Source organism: Sorex araneus, chromosome 5, assembly GCF_027595985.1.
Source record: "Sorex araneus isolate mSorAra2 chromosome 5, mSorAra2.pri, whole genome shotgun sequence".
Lineage (NCBI taxonomy): Eukaryota > Metazoa > Chordata > Mammalia > Eulipotyphla > Soricidae > Sorex > Sorex araneus.
The window spans coordinates 197997920-198014355 of NC_073306.1; the positions used below are offsets into that span (position 1 = coordinate 197997920).

The 16436-nt window shown below is 38.5% G+C and overlaps 1 protein-coding gene across 1 annotated transcript in view; it reads right to left on the bottom strand.

The window, feature by feature from the left end:
* Positions 1–2597: 2597 nt before the first annotated feature.
* BTC (betacellulin) overlaps positions 2598–16436 on the bottom strand; it is a 53916-nt gene continuing 40077 nt past the window's right edge. Inside the window, exons 3-6 of the mRNA XM_055140443.1 lie at positions 14569–14689; positions 6818–6964; positions 3996–4106; positions 2598–2722 (exon numbers count right to left, since the gene is read on the bottom strand). Of these exons, the coding sequence (XP_054996418.1) occupies positions 3998–4106; positions 6818–6964; positions 14569–14689 (377 nt within the window). The 3' untranslated portion in view covers positions 2598–2722; positions 3996–3997. The remainder of the gene's footprint in view (positions 2723–3995; positions 4107–6817; positions 6965–14568; positions 14690–16436) is intronic.

Consider the following 16436-nt stretch of genomic DNA (forward strand, 5'->3'; position numbering starts at 1 on the left):
AATATATTCATATATTATAATATATATTTTTAATGAATCACCGTGAGGTACAGTTACAGACTTACAAACTTTCATTATTATGTTTCAGTCATACAATGATCGAGCACCCGTCCCTCCACCAGTGCCCATTCTCCACCACCAAAGTTCCCAATATCCCTCCTGCCACCCCCCTAACCACTCCCCCCGCCTCTATGGCAGGCACATTCCCTCTTACTCTCTCTCCTTTTGGGTGTTATGGTTTGCAATACAGGTACTAAGTGGCCATCATGTTTGAACAGTTTTAAGACAGTCTTGAGTTGTGTTTGGAGGGAGAAAGAGCTAGAGAATAGTAATGTTTACTCTCCTGAAGTCACACCCAGAAACTGCCCCCAGAGACATGTAATCTCACCAACGGCCAAGATCCAGAGACTATAAAACAAAGCTCCTGGAAGTGCTTATAGTCTAGCCCACTAACCCCTTATAGTCTAGCCCATGGATATACCTAAAGCAGCACACGTGTTTGGTTTTAACATACTTGCCTGCATTCTCTTATATACATTCTCCATCCCTCTCAGAGAGCCCAGCAAGCTACCGATAGTATGCAGCCTGCACGGCAGAGCTTGGCAAGCTCCCCATGGTGTATTCGATATGCCAAATACAGTAACAACAATGGGTCTCATTCCCCTGACCCTGAAAGAGCCTCCAATACAGCATCGTTGGGAAGGACGAGTAAGGAAAGGCTGCTAAAATCTCAGGGCTGGAACAAATGGAGATATTACTGGCGCCCGCTCAAGCAAATCAATGAACAATGGGATGACGATGGTACAGTGATACAGTGAACACAAGAATTAAATTTTAATTAATATAATTTCAAATCAATAATCCATGTTGCCAAACAAAGTGCCAAAATAAACATCCATTTTGTTTTAAAAATAAATTTAATTTATTGCAGGATAATATTGTTTACATAAACAAGACCATTTAACATATGCAAAATAATGATATAATATATCTTGAAAAAATATAAAAATTTAAGTGGTTTTTTATTTGGCATCAAGAGATGCCATCAACTTTTTAGAAATTCCAAGCAGAAACTGGCTTGAGAGATTTCATTGGTCAAGCAACCTCAGTTTGAATAAGAATTTTTTTTCAGCATTGTGTTTTGTTTTTCAATACTCCAACAAGCACTTGTTTCAAGTCTTCTTAGTATCAAGACGATAGGAAAGGGCAGGAAGGGTGTGAGGAGGAGAGTTGGAAAGAAAGCATATCCAACACCCTTCAGCTGGATAGAACCCTGTTTCAAAGATGCTCATTAAGTCAGGGAAATAATATTTAGGAAAGTATAATTCTGACTTGGCTTTTACTCTTACATATGGACTATTTCTACATTATATGAAGCACAGTCACAGTTTCATTCTAAACACACTGTGTGACAGGAAGTGACACCAACTATACTTTTGGTCTGACTGCCTCACTTCACTTTGTGTACGAAGTGTGAACTTAAAAGTAAAAAAAAAAAAACCGCCAAACTATATCAATATGGGAAGATTTTCTGTTGGTTTTTGTAAATGATCCAATTCAACAATATCCAGAATAGATTTTTGTTGATTACATATACGTTTTATTTTTCCAGGCTTAAGAAAGTCTTTCTTAAATATCCTATGAAGTAAAAAAAAACGTATTCGACAAAATGACCCCAAGTAATAGATGTTTTTGAGTGATGATTTCATTGCACCAAAATCCCCCTGAGAGCAATCACAGGTACTGCTTTGGAGAAAAGGCAAGTGAGGATGTGGTCCCAGCACACCTCTCCTGGGGCTCTGTTGTGCTATTTATTGCTCTTTAAGAAAGTCTTTTTATTACTATTGTTTTTATAGCATGAGCATTAACACTACCTGGGCTTGACAACTGTCCAGCATTCCATTTCTATCAGTCACTGTAACTGCGGAACAAATCTGCTTGCTTTAATCACAAGAGAATTCACTCTCGCCAGTAAGAATGCATAAAGGATAAAAGATACATGATAGAAGTCAACATTGAAAAAAAAAAAAGAATGAATGTAGAACATTGAACAGAGCTCTGCCTTTGAGTTTCTGCAGAAAAATGGTCCCAGTATGTCAGTCACAGCAAACATAACTCGGTATAAAATCAATAAAAAGCTGGATTGCACAGGTGTGTCAGGTTGTTCCAACTCTGATTAGCAGAAAGAATGATTAAGAGCATGAATGGAAGTCCAGGTTTTGATTCTGGCTCTGTCAATTCCAAATTCTGTAAATCTAGGTTAAACTACGCAACTTCTGTGAGCGACTTATACACAGGGAAAATGAGAAACATGTCTTACAGATTCTAGAAATGATTAAAGGAAATAATATATTTTACATTCTTAGCACATGTTCTGCATTGGATGAATGGTGGTTTATTAATTCAATTCCTAAGATTTCAATTCCTTCCAATTTTTTTCATTTTTATTTGAGTAGTAAACTCACTGATTAAACTTAAATGAGTGTATGAAACCTTCACTTTTTAACTGGGTCCTTTTACCCAGTAACTAAACAATAATAAAATTACAAATTATGTTCATAAAAGCAATAGTAAATGCTACAAATTAGCATGACAAACAAAAAGTAAACACATATTTTACAGTTCATTTTAGTTGTTTTCCTGAGACACCTTCTGTCCATTTCGAAAAGCGTAAGGCAAGGAAGTTTTCAGCTTCCCAACAGTCTGGAGATATTTTCATATTCTATCAATATAAAGAAAAAATTAATCAGGCCATTGAAAACAAATGTACTATGAGAACTTTTTAAAAAGTCAGTGCAGCATGTTGTTTTCTATTCGTTGGTGTCTTCTTGGTATTAAGTTCGGGGAACCTTATAATTTCTCCATAAGCACTTACTAATCTAATTTACTGAACTAATCTACTGGGAGCTATGGAAAGTCACTGGCCTCTACAGGCATGTGAACAAGGAAGTTACTGGCTCTGGTTGTTACAGGTTTCTGCTTTGACTTAAGAGGAATTAACCAAGGCTAAAGCCAACTCTTCCAACAGTGATCAGAAAGAGAGAAAAATATGTTGTCAGGTGTCTGGGAGTTTCTGGTTTAACCAAGTGTGATGATTACCTTTCCTTTGCCAGTTCATGTGAATCAATTCCCCTCCTTTATTTTAAACCGGTTTGGTTGGATTTGAAGCTATTACATCCAAAGGAACCCTGGCTGATTGTGTGACAGGGGCCTGAGGAGACCGATTACATCCTACAGGTGCCTTCCAGCTTCTGCTTGAATCTGGTTGATGTGAGGTACCTGCTAGAGATCTAAACAAGAGAGGCAAAAAATAGAGGTATTTCTTCCTCCACTCCTTGTCTTCTTCCTTGTTTATATTTCCGCAATGGCTACTTCCATCCCCAGCTACAGTGCTTATCATATGCCAAAATAACATTCCCACAGCACTTCCAAATAAGGGGATGTGTCAGCTGTCATCACTGGCAGACTCCAGGAGTCTCAGTGTGCCTCAGGGTCCCTCATCCCTGCCCTACCAGGTCTTTTTCTTTAGTGGACCATCAGCAATAAAGTGATTTCTGCTGGCATCCTATTTAATATAACATTGAAAGAGTTTCTCATTTGATAAGTTCTTTGGGAATGCAGTCATTATAAAACATGGCTGTTATTGCCCGTCTATGTGAGATGCATACACTTATATTCTTCTGTGCATTCAGACAAGGGGAAAAATTAAACCATATGAACAGTATGAAATTAGAAAGGAGACTGATCTCAGAATATTATAAATCATATAGAAGACTTCACTCTCCTAAATGCCTGTCTCTGTGGGAACATGCATGCAAAGAAAGAGGAGAAACTCTCTGATTTGCCTCCAGAGATTCTAGTAATAAAAGTTCAACTTATTTTTAGAGCTTTTAAATATATAATCAATCAATGATTTACTAGAGATAATTAAGCTTCATTTTACCAAAAAAGAATCACACGAATAGTTTTACATCTACTAAGTTTATCATTCTTACCATTAAGCAATACTAGTCTCTTGAATATTTTCATTTGTTGGAGTTATATCTTTACCCAGGGCTTCCATTTCTTCTTCTTTCTTTCTTCTTTTACGACGTTTCTGAAGAGGACTTAGAATACAAAGTGTTAGAAATGATACAGAACTGCTAATTAACAGGAACATGAAATGAATCATCAAAAAATTTTCGGATCTTTTTTCTAGACCATTCAATTCTCCCATAACTCACCCTTTTCTCTAGTCTCAAATGATAACTCTAATAGGCAACAGGAAATAGGCAGATTATTGATGCAATTTGCTTAACACAAGAGAATGTTTCATTTTACAAAACAGACAAATATGTGTTGCTGGAGTGTAAAAAGGCAAATGGTACTAATTGAAAACAAACAATAAAAAAAACCCAAGAGAATGAGGTGAGTCTCTGAATATGCTCATTACACTTATAGATAAAATAATTTAGAGCTGTGCTGGATATTCTGGACTGCAATACAGGTTTCATAAAGTAAAATTAAAGATTAATGTAATAAAATAGGCCTCTCTAACTTCTGCTCCACACCTGGCATTATAAGAACTACTTTTGCACTAAAGAAGAAAAGTTTTTTTAAAAAAATCTTTTGATTTTAAAACTGGAGTGAATCCTACAAAATTCGTGGTTTAATTCTCTCACTTTGCAGAAAATGAAATTTAAGTTTACAGATGTTAAGATATTTATTCATTGGCTCAAGGAGAGTTAGCAGTGGAATTGGAACAAAAATCATGAATTTAGAATCCTGTTAGTTTTTTCTCCCAAGAACCTTGTGAATAAAGGAGCTTTAAAACCTCTTCTGGTGTTGCCACAACCCTAAGTGATTTAACGGTACAGGAAGTTAGACCAGCTTCACAGGAAGGGGATCTGGCACTTTAAGAAAGCTTATTTTGGGGGCTGGCGTAATAGCACAGTGGCTAGGATATTTGCCTTGCACTCGGCCAACCCAGGTTCAATTCCCAGCATCCCATATGTTTCCCTGAGCACCGCCAAGGGTAATTCCAGAGTGCAGAGCCAGAAGTAACCCCTGTGCATTGCCAGGTGTGACCCAAAAAGCAAAATAAATAAATAAATAAATAAATAAAGCTTATTTTTCAGCACTCTGTAGAAGTCCTGAGCTAATAAAAAAAAGATGATGGGCTCCAAAACAGAATTTATCTAGAATTGTTCTAAGCCACTTTGCCTCATTTTTCTTGATTACCAAAGCTGTGGTATATAATGAAAAGTATAGGCAATAAAAACAATGTAATCAGCTTTTATAATAAAGTTCATTTAATGTGACCAAGAAAAACCACTTGTGTTTATTTCTTTCCTTCAAAGTTACTGAATCATGACAGTTTAAGAAAGTAAAATATGTTTAGCCTAATAACAAAGTCACATAAAATACACAGCCTGTGGGGCCAGAGCAATAGGACAGCAAGTAGGGCTCTTGCCTTGCATGCAGCCAACCCCAGTTTAATCCCAGTATCCCCTGAGCACTACCAGGAGTAACTCCTGAGTGCAAAGCCAGGAGTCATCCCTGAGCACTGACAGGTGTGGTCCAAAAATGCAAACAAAAAACTTAATTAAAAAATATACAATGAACTTAAGATCAAATAATTGTTTTTAAATTTAGATATAAATGATACGCAATACTGCATTTATTTCAGGTGTATAAAATGATCTGATGTATATATGTATACATACACACAATATATAGTGAAATAATTATCATAATAAGTTTAGTAAATATTGTTACCACAATAAGCTATATGAAACATTTTCTTGTAATAATAATCTCAAAATCCAACTTTTGGGGGGCTAGTGAGATAGTATAGGGGCTAAGCTGATGGCTTGAACACGTTCAACCCCTGTTTGAATCCTAGCACTGCCTATAGTCCCCCAAAACCACTAGCAGTGATCTCTAAGCACTGCCAGGTATGACCCAATCTTCTCTCCCCCCAAAATCTACTTTATTAGATACTTTCAAAATATAAATTAGCTATGGTCACCAGGTCACCAGGAAATTAACTATGGGCACGAGGTAGTATATTACATTCCCAGACACTATTTACTGATTAGCAGAAATGAGTCCCCTTTGACCATTTTCATTCACTATGTTCACCTTCCTTTTTAAAAAAGCAGGATATTCATACAAATTTTATTTTAAAAGTATAATGTAGCACTGTAGCACTGTTGTCCCATTGTTCATCGATTTGCTTGAGCGGGCACCGGTAACGTCTCCATTATGTGACTTGTCGTTACTGTTTTTGGCATATCGAATACGCCACAGGGAGCTTGCCAGGCTCTGCCATGGAGGCTGGATACTCTCGGTTGCTTTCTGGGCTTTCTGAGAGGGGTGTAGGAATCGAACCCAGGTGGGCCGAATGCAAGGCAAACGCCCTACCCGCTGTGCTATTGCTCCAGCCCAAAAGTATAATGATATTTCATAACCGACAAAAAGAATTTGTTTATTATAAACAAATATTTTCACATAAATAATGCCTTTGCTTTTGTTTGTTTGGGGTCCATACCCAGTGATACTAGGGCTTGGTCTGAGCACTGTACTCAGGAATCACTCTAGGAAGTGCTTGGGGGACCCTCTGTAGCACTGGGAATTGAACCTGTGCCGATCAGTGTAAGACAAGAACCCGGCCCGCTGTACTATTGCTTTGGCCCAAAAGATGGAAATTCTTGAAAGAGATTTATTAAAATCAAAGCCGAAAAGAGAAGAGGGAACAGGGAAGTAAAAATAAAAATAAAATAAAATGAAGATATAATTTGTCTGATCTACTTAACATTAGATTTTAAATACTTACTGGCAGCATATGCAGACACCAACCACCAGAATGATAAAAACCACCATAACTGCGATCAAGCAAATCACCACAACTTGCCCTCTATCTTCTCTCAGGTAAAACAAGTCAACTCTCTCACATCTTGCCCCAGCATAGCCTTCTTCACAGCTACAAAAATAAAACAAGAAGGCAACGAGTTAAAAAAAAAAGCCTCTTAAGAATATCTGATATTTGTTTTCCTAAATATTAAGACTTTCATTTCTTAGCACTAATAAAGGACACAACTCTTTCTAAAACTTATAAACTGCACACCACTGTGTTCATGAGTAATTTCACTTGATTCACTTTGAGACCTGTCATCACTTAGATATTATTAACAATACGCCTAATATAAATAAACAACAATGGAGATAGTATTCTAAAGATCAGTTTAATAGTTTAGGTTCCAAGCTTGTAAGGGAAGGAATGATAAAATTCCCTTCCTAGCACTTCTCCACTCTTAAATACCTCCAAGACAAGGAACTAAACGACCCCCAGGCATTCCATTTATTTGTAAGGCAATGCCAACAGCCTCAACATGCCCCAGATCCTTTATTGTATATTTGAAAAAATCTTTGCTGGGGCTGGGGAGATAAGGCAATGGGTAAGGTGCTTGTCTTGAAGGCAGCCGGTGAGGATGCAATCCAGGACACCACAGAGGGTCTGCTGAGACCCACCAGGAGTGATGCTCGGGGGAATTCAGTGGAATGAAGAACCAGGAGCAAGACCAAGCACTATGGAGTATGTGTCCCTCTAAGAAAACCAAAAAGAAAAATATAGCTCTGTAGCACTGTTGTCCCATTGTTCATTGATGTGCTCAAGCAGGCACCAGTAACGTCTCCATTGTGAGACTTGTTGTTACTGTTTTCGGCATATCGAATACGCCACGGGTAGTTTGCGAGGCTCTGTCGTGCAAGAAAGAAAAATACATGTTGCTTTATTATGATCAAATGGTAATCAATGAAAGTTCATAGATTAGAGTTCAACACATAATATCCAGTAAACTTCATAAATGCTATTCTATAGTATCTCTCTCTGCCTCTGTCTTTCACCTTAGACCTAGTAGTTCCAGTTCTACTTCTGGAGAAATCACAGACAAGATTATAATAAAGATCTTCTGTTCTCTATTTATTCCCAACCATGTTCCTCAAAAACACAGTAAGTCAGAGCCTCTCCAGTATTTTTTCCCATTGTTTGGACTATTTTATTCATTTTAATCTTTAGCCCAATGAAGAAATAAATAAACAAAATTAGTGCATAACCCATGAATACTTCTTGGGCAAAAGGCTTGTGTGCAATACCAGCATAATATTTATCAAGGACAGATCAAACAATCTGAATAAAAAAGTACACCGCTCATGCCAGAGAGATAGCACAGCAGGTAGGGTGTTTGTGTCGCATGCGGCTGGCCCAGGTTTGATCCCCAGTATTCCATCTGGTCTCCTGAGACAGCCAGGAATAATTCCTGAGTGTAGAGCCAGAAGGGACCCTTGAACACCACTGGTTGTATCCTCCAAAACAAACAACCAAACAACAACAACAACAAAATGTACACTGGCAAAATAGAGAGATGGGGATTTATATTCCCATTATACCTAAAAATACTTAGACTACAAAAATTAAACTCCTGTTTACAGTAGAGTTATTAGTAGATTGGGGTGGGTGCATATGGAAACTATATAGGATTTGTTTTTTCAGTGAAGTTATAGAAATAGAAAAATGACATATAACTCTAATTGTGTTAGAAATATGAGCACAGAAGTGTGGGAGCCTTGAGAATACGTGAACGCAGAGGTCACAGGACACATTCTGGAGGGAATGATATTCAAGTTAAGATCTGAGACTTTAGCCACAATGAACCTAATTTCTGGAGGTATATAACTGAACTGCCCTATAATTAAGAGTAGAAACTTCAAGATCCTAGGGCCCAATGCATTTCTGGCAATACTCCGGCATTGGATTTGTTTTTAATAAAATGCTTTATTTCTTCTTCTCAGTAAAAGGGAGCATGGTCTCCGAGGAGCCAACAACAGGGGCATGCCCAGAAAAGAGCCCCAGGGAACTTCGAGATTGCTCCCTCCCTCTCTCAGCCAGGTGCCCCCAGAACCCCAGCCAGGGGGGGCCCGGCAAGCCTTAGGACAGAATGAGAACTGGAACTTTAACTGGGCTCGGTACTGAGGCGGAGACCAATTCCCACACAGTTACCTCGAGGAGACGGAGGGCGTGGCCTTGGGGTGAGGTTATTTTTCCCCTTTCCAGCACCCTGGACTCATCTCAATTTCCATTGCCTAATCCTGAGGAGAACATCCTGGCTATCTCAATCACACTAGGTCAATAGTCCAGTAGCCAATTCCAGTCTCACCAAAATAAGGGTGAACACAAGAAATTGAACAAGCCTAATATAAAAGAACGCACCCTCTGATGCTTCAGTATAGGTCTTACTCAAATCACAGAGGAGCACCAAAGAGGAAGGTTGTATTCTAGTGGGTTAAAGGTGACCACCATCGACCAAGCTCATCCAGAATCCTTTCCTGAAGTGAGAGGGGTACACTGACAGTGAACTGGAGAATCCCACCTCCATTCTTACACAACAACATGAAAAAAAACAGTGGAAATCCCCCTCATGAGGAGTAGAGGAAGAAGAGTCCAGAAACCTTAACAGGGATGACCCACAAATACGATCTCTCCAATAAAGAATTCAGAGATGAAATGCTGAGGATGATCAATGGGCTCAAAGCAACAATGGAACAGAAATCTTCTTCTCAGGAAAAGACTTTCAAGTAAAATCTGCCTAGTGTGAGATGCAGTTTTCAAAAGGGGGAATTAAATTACCACAGTTTGAGATATGAACAACATGATGATTCTTGGGTTTGGGATAGAAAAATCACTTGTTAGTTCCCTGAACATTTGTGCTATAGAAAGCTTATTGACTTGTCATATCTGCAGCAATTTTCAGCTAACTAAATTAAGTGAGAATATTTATCAGAACTGTGCTCTACAAACAGCTGGAGTGATAGCACAGAGGGTACCCGGGTTCAATTCCTCTGCCCCTCTCAGAGAGCCCGGCAAGCTACCGAGAGTATCCAGCCCACATGGTAGAGCCTGGCAAGATACCTGTGGCACACAAGTCTCGCAATGGAGATGTTACTGGTGCCTGCTCAAGTAAATCGATGAGCAATGGGATGACAGTGACAGTGATAGTGATAGTGCTCTACAAACATCCATGTACACTAATTTATCTGGCAACTCCACTCCCACACTCCGTATTTGACATTTTCTGTTTCTTTGATCATCTCAGGCTTCAGTCTCAGATTGATAGAGCATTCTGTCTACCTCCTCCACGTGGCTCTTCTCCCCTTTCTCCACAGGCCTCATGAAACCAGTGAGCAGAACTCAGCAAGTTCTCTCAGTGAGACCATCACATCACTTTGCTTCCCTCATTCTCTTAATTCTCTTTCAATACCATTTGAGGATTAACCTCAACCCAGCTGATAGCCCAAGTTGGTTATAGATCCATTTCACCTCACCGAGTCTTGCCTTAATATAATTAATGAGCTAAAGGCTTAGTGTTATGGGAACTATTTATAGCATCTCATGTTATTTTTTCACATCCTCAACAGTACAAAGAAAGTTGATCTGAGGACACTTCAAAATTTGAAATATATGTATGATATCAACACTTTTGAATTAACCAATACTTCTCCTTTTTCCTCCTCACACTCATTCAAAACACAAGGAGACATTGTTCATACCGATAATACAAATCTCAAAAAAGATAAAATAACACATCTTCGAAAGAATTGTGTACAATCACATTGTGTGGTTGCTGGTGACAGTGATTTGTTTTGTTGTGTGTATCCAGTTTTTAAAAGAAAGAATCCATTGTCAGGCTATTCTATAGTTTATGTTCCATAAAGCTAAGCCAGTTAATTCCAACAGAGCTTGTATCTCTCAAGTAAGGAGACCTTGTAATGACATAATTGTAGCTGATAACACACTTCAAAAGATAAAAGTTCAATCGCAACTATGAGTTGAAGAGTGAAGCAGGACTAAAGCTCAAAGGACCGAGCTCATGCTTTGCATGGAGGAGACCTGGGTTTCTCCCTAGAATCAGGAGGAGCAAGCGCCTAGTCTCTGACCCACAGTAGCCTCTCAGCGCTGCTAGAAATGACATAAAAATCAAAACTCAAAGGTGCGGCTCAATGCAAGCAAAGGAGAAAAAGTGCTTAATGGCATGTAATGTAAAAGGACTCTGAGAAGCTTGACAGAATACTGCTTCCTTCAAGATTGTAAGATCAAAATAATGGGCAGAAGTAGCAAGGATCTGTGGCATGTAGGAGAGGAATTGGGGGAAGGGGGATTCATTTCTAATTATATGTGTTGGAGAGCCCGGCAAGCAATTGAGAGTATCCCACCCGCAAGACAGCTATTCATGGCGTATTTGATATGCCCAAAACAGTAACAAGTCTCACAATGGAGACGTTACTGGTGCTTGCTCAAGCAAATTGATGACCAACGGGATGACAGTGCCACAGTGCAGTGTGTTGGAGTAATTTTTAAAGTCTTAATAAAAATCTTACAAGTATAGTATTCTAATTATCTTAAAGGTTCTCTATCAAATTTACAAAATATGGAATTTTTAAACAATAGGGTTTTTTTCCATAAAAAACACAATAATTGCTTCCTTCTCTTTTAGAATGTCTTTCAAACTATAAAGCTCATTTCCAAGTCTTAAATATGCTTTAACTGAATTTCTTAGTAAGGAGCATTTCTGCAAGATACAAACCAATGAAACTATGCAAGAAGATCAAACCATAACATTGCTAACTATAACGGCTCTCATGTTATTTCGCTTTTCACCAAACCAATAATAAAATCAGGTGATGGTCATTTTTAGTCAGTGTGTACATCTTTGATACGAAACAGACAGAGGCCAAAACTGCAAGAATTTAGTTGGTGTTTATTAAATGCTGAATAAATTATTTTTTCTTTAACAAGAATCTGATAAAATAACACTTGTATATAATAACCGTGGTGTATTAGACATGTCAAAAACAGTAACAAGTCTCACAATAGAGACATTACTGGTGCCCACTTGAGTAAATCGATGAACAACAAGATGACAGTGCTACAGACAGTGCTACAGTATAAAATTTAAGAACATTTATATTCCTTGCAGACTCTGCCACGTTAGGGTTGGGAATAGCAAGTCCAAAATAATCATCAGAAAATGTTTTAAGATATTTATAAGTATAAATTCAATTGATCCTTATAACAAATTTTGAGATAGATGCAATTATTTCACCCTACTTTTATAAATGAAACAATTGAGGTTTATAGAAAAGTGAAGTGAGATTCAAAGCCATAAATTCTAGCTACCATGTTCATGCTCTTAATTACATGTAACACTGCTTAATGAGTTGTGCTGCACAAATAAATGAAGGTCATTTATCTGAGAACAAACCACTCCCCTTCGAAGAGAATGCTGAGAACATTCATAGGTAATCTGAGTTATGTAAAGCACATTTTGATTTTTTATATAAAACGAGGAATATATATACTCCTGTGATTTTAAATGAAAGTATTTTCTCTGGTTTTCCAGGGTAGAATAGTTACCAGCAGCAAGAGAGCTTTTATCTGTACTCCTTGAACATTGAACATATACATTCAACTTGATACATTATTCATCTTTTAAAATTTCAGGAAGAACTGATTTGTGTCCAGTACCATAATAGGTATTTTTTCTCAACACGGTATTTTGTTTTATTTTCAACACTTGAGAGAAAGACATTATCAACCCTTTTATAAAGTTAAAATTTAGGTTCGGGAAGATAATTGACCCATTGCTAACACTGTTGAAAAATACATGTGTCTACCTGACTCCAAAATTTTTGTTGTGACTCCTATACCCTTCAACGATCCTCCTATTGATTCAGCATTATTCCACCACTCAAATGCTCCTGATTCACATGAAGGCCTTTGTTTTTGTCGAGCTCTGAAAAAGGCATATATTAATTCATTTATTCATGTTTTCCCTCAGGCATTCCTTGATTACAGTAACTTTCAGATACTGTGCTTGCCACCATCACACATAAAAAAGATGACGACATAAAAGAAGGCCTTTCTCTCCGAAGCACCTATTTCTCTAAAGAACATTCAGAGAAACCAACAGTTGTTCTCAGGTGAAAGAGCTGTCCTAGAATGTGACTAGTTGGCAGAAAGGGCATCTAATTCACACCTGAGTCTATACCTCAGAAGAAGGTTACATGGTTCCATGGCTTCACTATGCTTTAACTGAATTTCTTAGGAAGTAATATTTCTGCAAGATACAAACCAATGAAACTCTGCTAGAAGATCCAACCATAACATTGCTAGCTATAACAGCTCTCATGTTATTTCACCTTTCATCAAACCGATAATAAATCAGGTGATGGTCATTTTTAGTCAGTGTGCACATCTCTGATATGAAACAGAAAGAGGCCAAAGCTGCAAGAACTTAGTTGGTGTTCATTAAATGCTAAGGAAAAAACAGGGCTCCAGAAGGAGTTGATTTTTGAGTCGCAGCTTAAAATGCTGTTGAGTTACATCTCTTAAAAAGAGAAAAATGGAAATCACATATGCCCCAGCAATACCACTCATAAGCATTTATTCAAAGAATATAAAAACACAAGCTTAAAGGGCTATTTGTACCACTATGTTCAGAGCAACATTATTCGCAAGAGGCAAAACACAGAATTAACTTAAATGCACATTAACAGACTGAAGAGGCCCATAACCCTTAAAACATTCCACTGGATTAAAGTTCAGAAACACAGTTTTGAGATACTGGAATGAAAATCTGCTGGAGGAACTAACTACATACCACAATTTAAATATTCTATAAACTTTAGGTCAAAATTATATTTTAAAAATCACCTTGCTTTTTTTTTAAATAAAGAAAAGTCTCAGATGGCACTTTAGAAGGATATCTGTTTAAAAGAAAATGATTACTTAAAAATTGCCCATCCCCCGCGACCTGCAAGAGCCAGAGTGATAGTACAGAGGTTAGGGCACTTGCCTTGCACACGACCTATTGGATTTGATCCCCAGCACCATATATGTCCCCCAAGCTCCACCTGCCATGATCTCTGAGTGCAGAGCCAGTAGTAATCCCTGAGCACTGCCAAATTCAGCCCCCAAACAAACAGATAAACAAACAAAAACTGCACTAAAAATACTTGGGCCCAATCTACTATAATCTGGAAAGAATTTACATCCTAGTTCCTTGCGGCATTAAATAAAACATTGCAGATTTCTTTTTATAACTAAGATTCATTTCCTGGCATTTAATCAACACCTGCAAAAGCAGCTTTTAATTTGACAGAAGTTCCTTCCTAGTCACAAAACACACGAACCACCTCACTGAGGCCAGCAGGATTTGTTGGCATTTGAACCACCTAGAACATTGTCGACACTGAAAGTATCACCACCGGCAGAAACAGTTTTGCTTCTATAAAGCAAAAACTATATGAGAGTTCACAGCCCCACCTGCAAGAGGATCTGGACTCTCGCAAGCTCAGGTTTCGGGGGGAAAGCGTGTGGTTTCTCCATCAGTGGTTTCAGAACTGGCCTTGAAAAAGTGGCCGTGGCGGGCCCAGCACCTGTGTCCTGACAGCCGGCCTGGTTACCGCAGGTCTGAGGTGGCACCGTTGTCCTGCTCACTATTGCTTATGGGCTCAAGGCGCTCCACTTACACACAAGAGGGCGTCTGCTCTGCCACCAGGAACCGACATCTCCCTTTGAGGCAATAATGCTTGTATTGCTTGGGGCACCGAGAGAAGTGGCCTCTCCACTTTGATTGTGTGGTGGTAGTAGCTGAAAAATGAGAAAAAGTTCAGTAAATCCACTCACTTGAAATACACACTTGTTAACAGAATGTTTCTGTCTTTCTGCCCAGTTTTTCCCCTAGAATATTCCTTAGTCTCTCATTCTTCTCCTCGTCACACAGATAGGTCAGACTTTTTGGGGACTGGGGGGAGGTATTCTGTGATTCTTGGTGGTGGAATATGTGCACTGGTGAAGGGATGGGTGTTCGAGCATTGTATAACTGAGACTTAAACCTGAAAGCTTTGTAACTTTCCACATGGTGATTCAATAAAAGAATAAATTAAAAAAAAAATAGGTCAGACTTTTGTGCCCCCCCCACCCAATAGCTCTGAGGATTGGGTAACAGGAATAGTTGTAGGAATGCTTCATAATTAATGTTTGAGAATAAAGATCTGTGTCTAAAAGTCTTGGTTTTGCTTAGATGGGAACACGCAGTTGTGATATAGGAGAAAGTCCTTTTTTTCCCCCATAATGAAAGCGGAAAGGACCGAGAACATCAAAAATAGAGAAGAAATTATTCTTTTCCCTATCCTCTCCTCTTTCAATTATTTCTCTTTTCCTAGATTTTAATTTTTCCTTCCGTTGAATGCCAAATGTTAGTTATATAAAATATATGCATATCTCAACTCATTTCCTGGTAAGCAGATTTCTGTCTACGATTTACGAATGAGGAAAGCACAACATACAGAGTCTAGCCAAGTCTAGTCAAGAATCTCGTGTCAAAGTTCATGCCCAGACTCTGTCGTGTCTGCTAGTGAGCAGGCAGCTGACACCTGTCTGCCTCATGTTATGCTTGCCCGAATGGGAGATTATGCCTCTCATTGGATCCCTCTACAGTTTCTCTTGCCCTGACATAACAAGAAAGTATTAGAAATTTTGTGCCTAAAATTTCAGTCTGGAACTGATTTTTTCATCATACCACTGAGATTTTCGATTTCTTAATTTTTCTTTTTATTTTTTGGGGGTCACACCCGGCATTGCACAGGGGTTACTCCTGGCTCATACACTCAGGAATTACTCCTGGCAGTGCTCGGGGGACCATATGGGATGCTGGGAATCTAATCGAACCCAGGTAGGCCACGTGCAAGGCAAACGCCCTACCTGCTGTGCTATCACTCCAGCCCCGATTTCTTAATTTTTCAACGTGTAACAGCAATATGTAAGTTATCTTTACTGATTAAATATAGAAAGTTTTGATAAAATAAGGAATAAAAACGAAAACTGTAAGAAAAGACAGTTCATATATTGGTTCAAAGAAAACATGTGCCCTATCTAGGAAAAGCTAATTATCCAAGTCCAGCCTCATATTCATGGTCTGACCAACAGCCTGAAGGACTCAGATACCGATGGAGCTGAACAGTTTATGGTGTCATTTCCAGGAGACATTTCACACTAGGCTTATTATGGCACCCTGGATCCCAATGATAGTAAACAACCATTTTCTAATAGCAATGGCTATGAAATTTCTTAATTATTATTATGAAATATATATGAATATATATATTGCCCAGGGGCACCAGAGGGAATTACAAAGGTTCTCAATGATCTATACACAGCGAATTCCTGCGATACTAGGTCACAGTACAGAATTTCAAAGGGTGAAAGAATGTTGCCGAAGAACTGGCTGACCTGGTTTTGTTCAGTGACTTGATTACCCACCATGCCCACTGCGTGTACGTGCCAAATATTTGTTCCCTTGCATGGCAGTCAATGGATTAATTGAAATTTCTTCCAG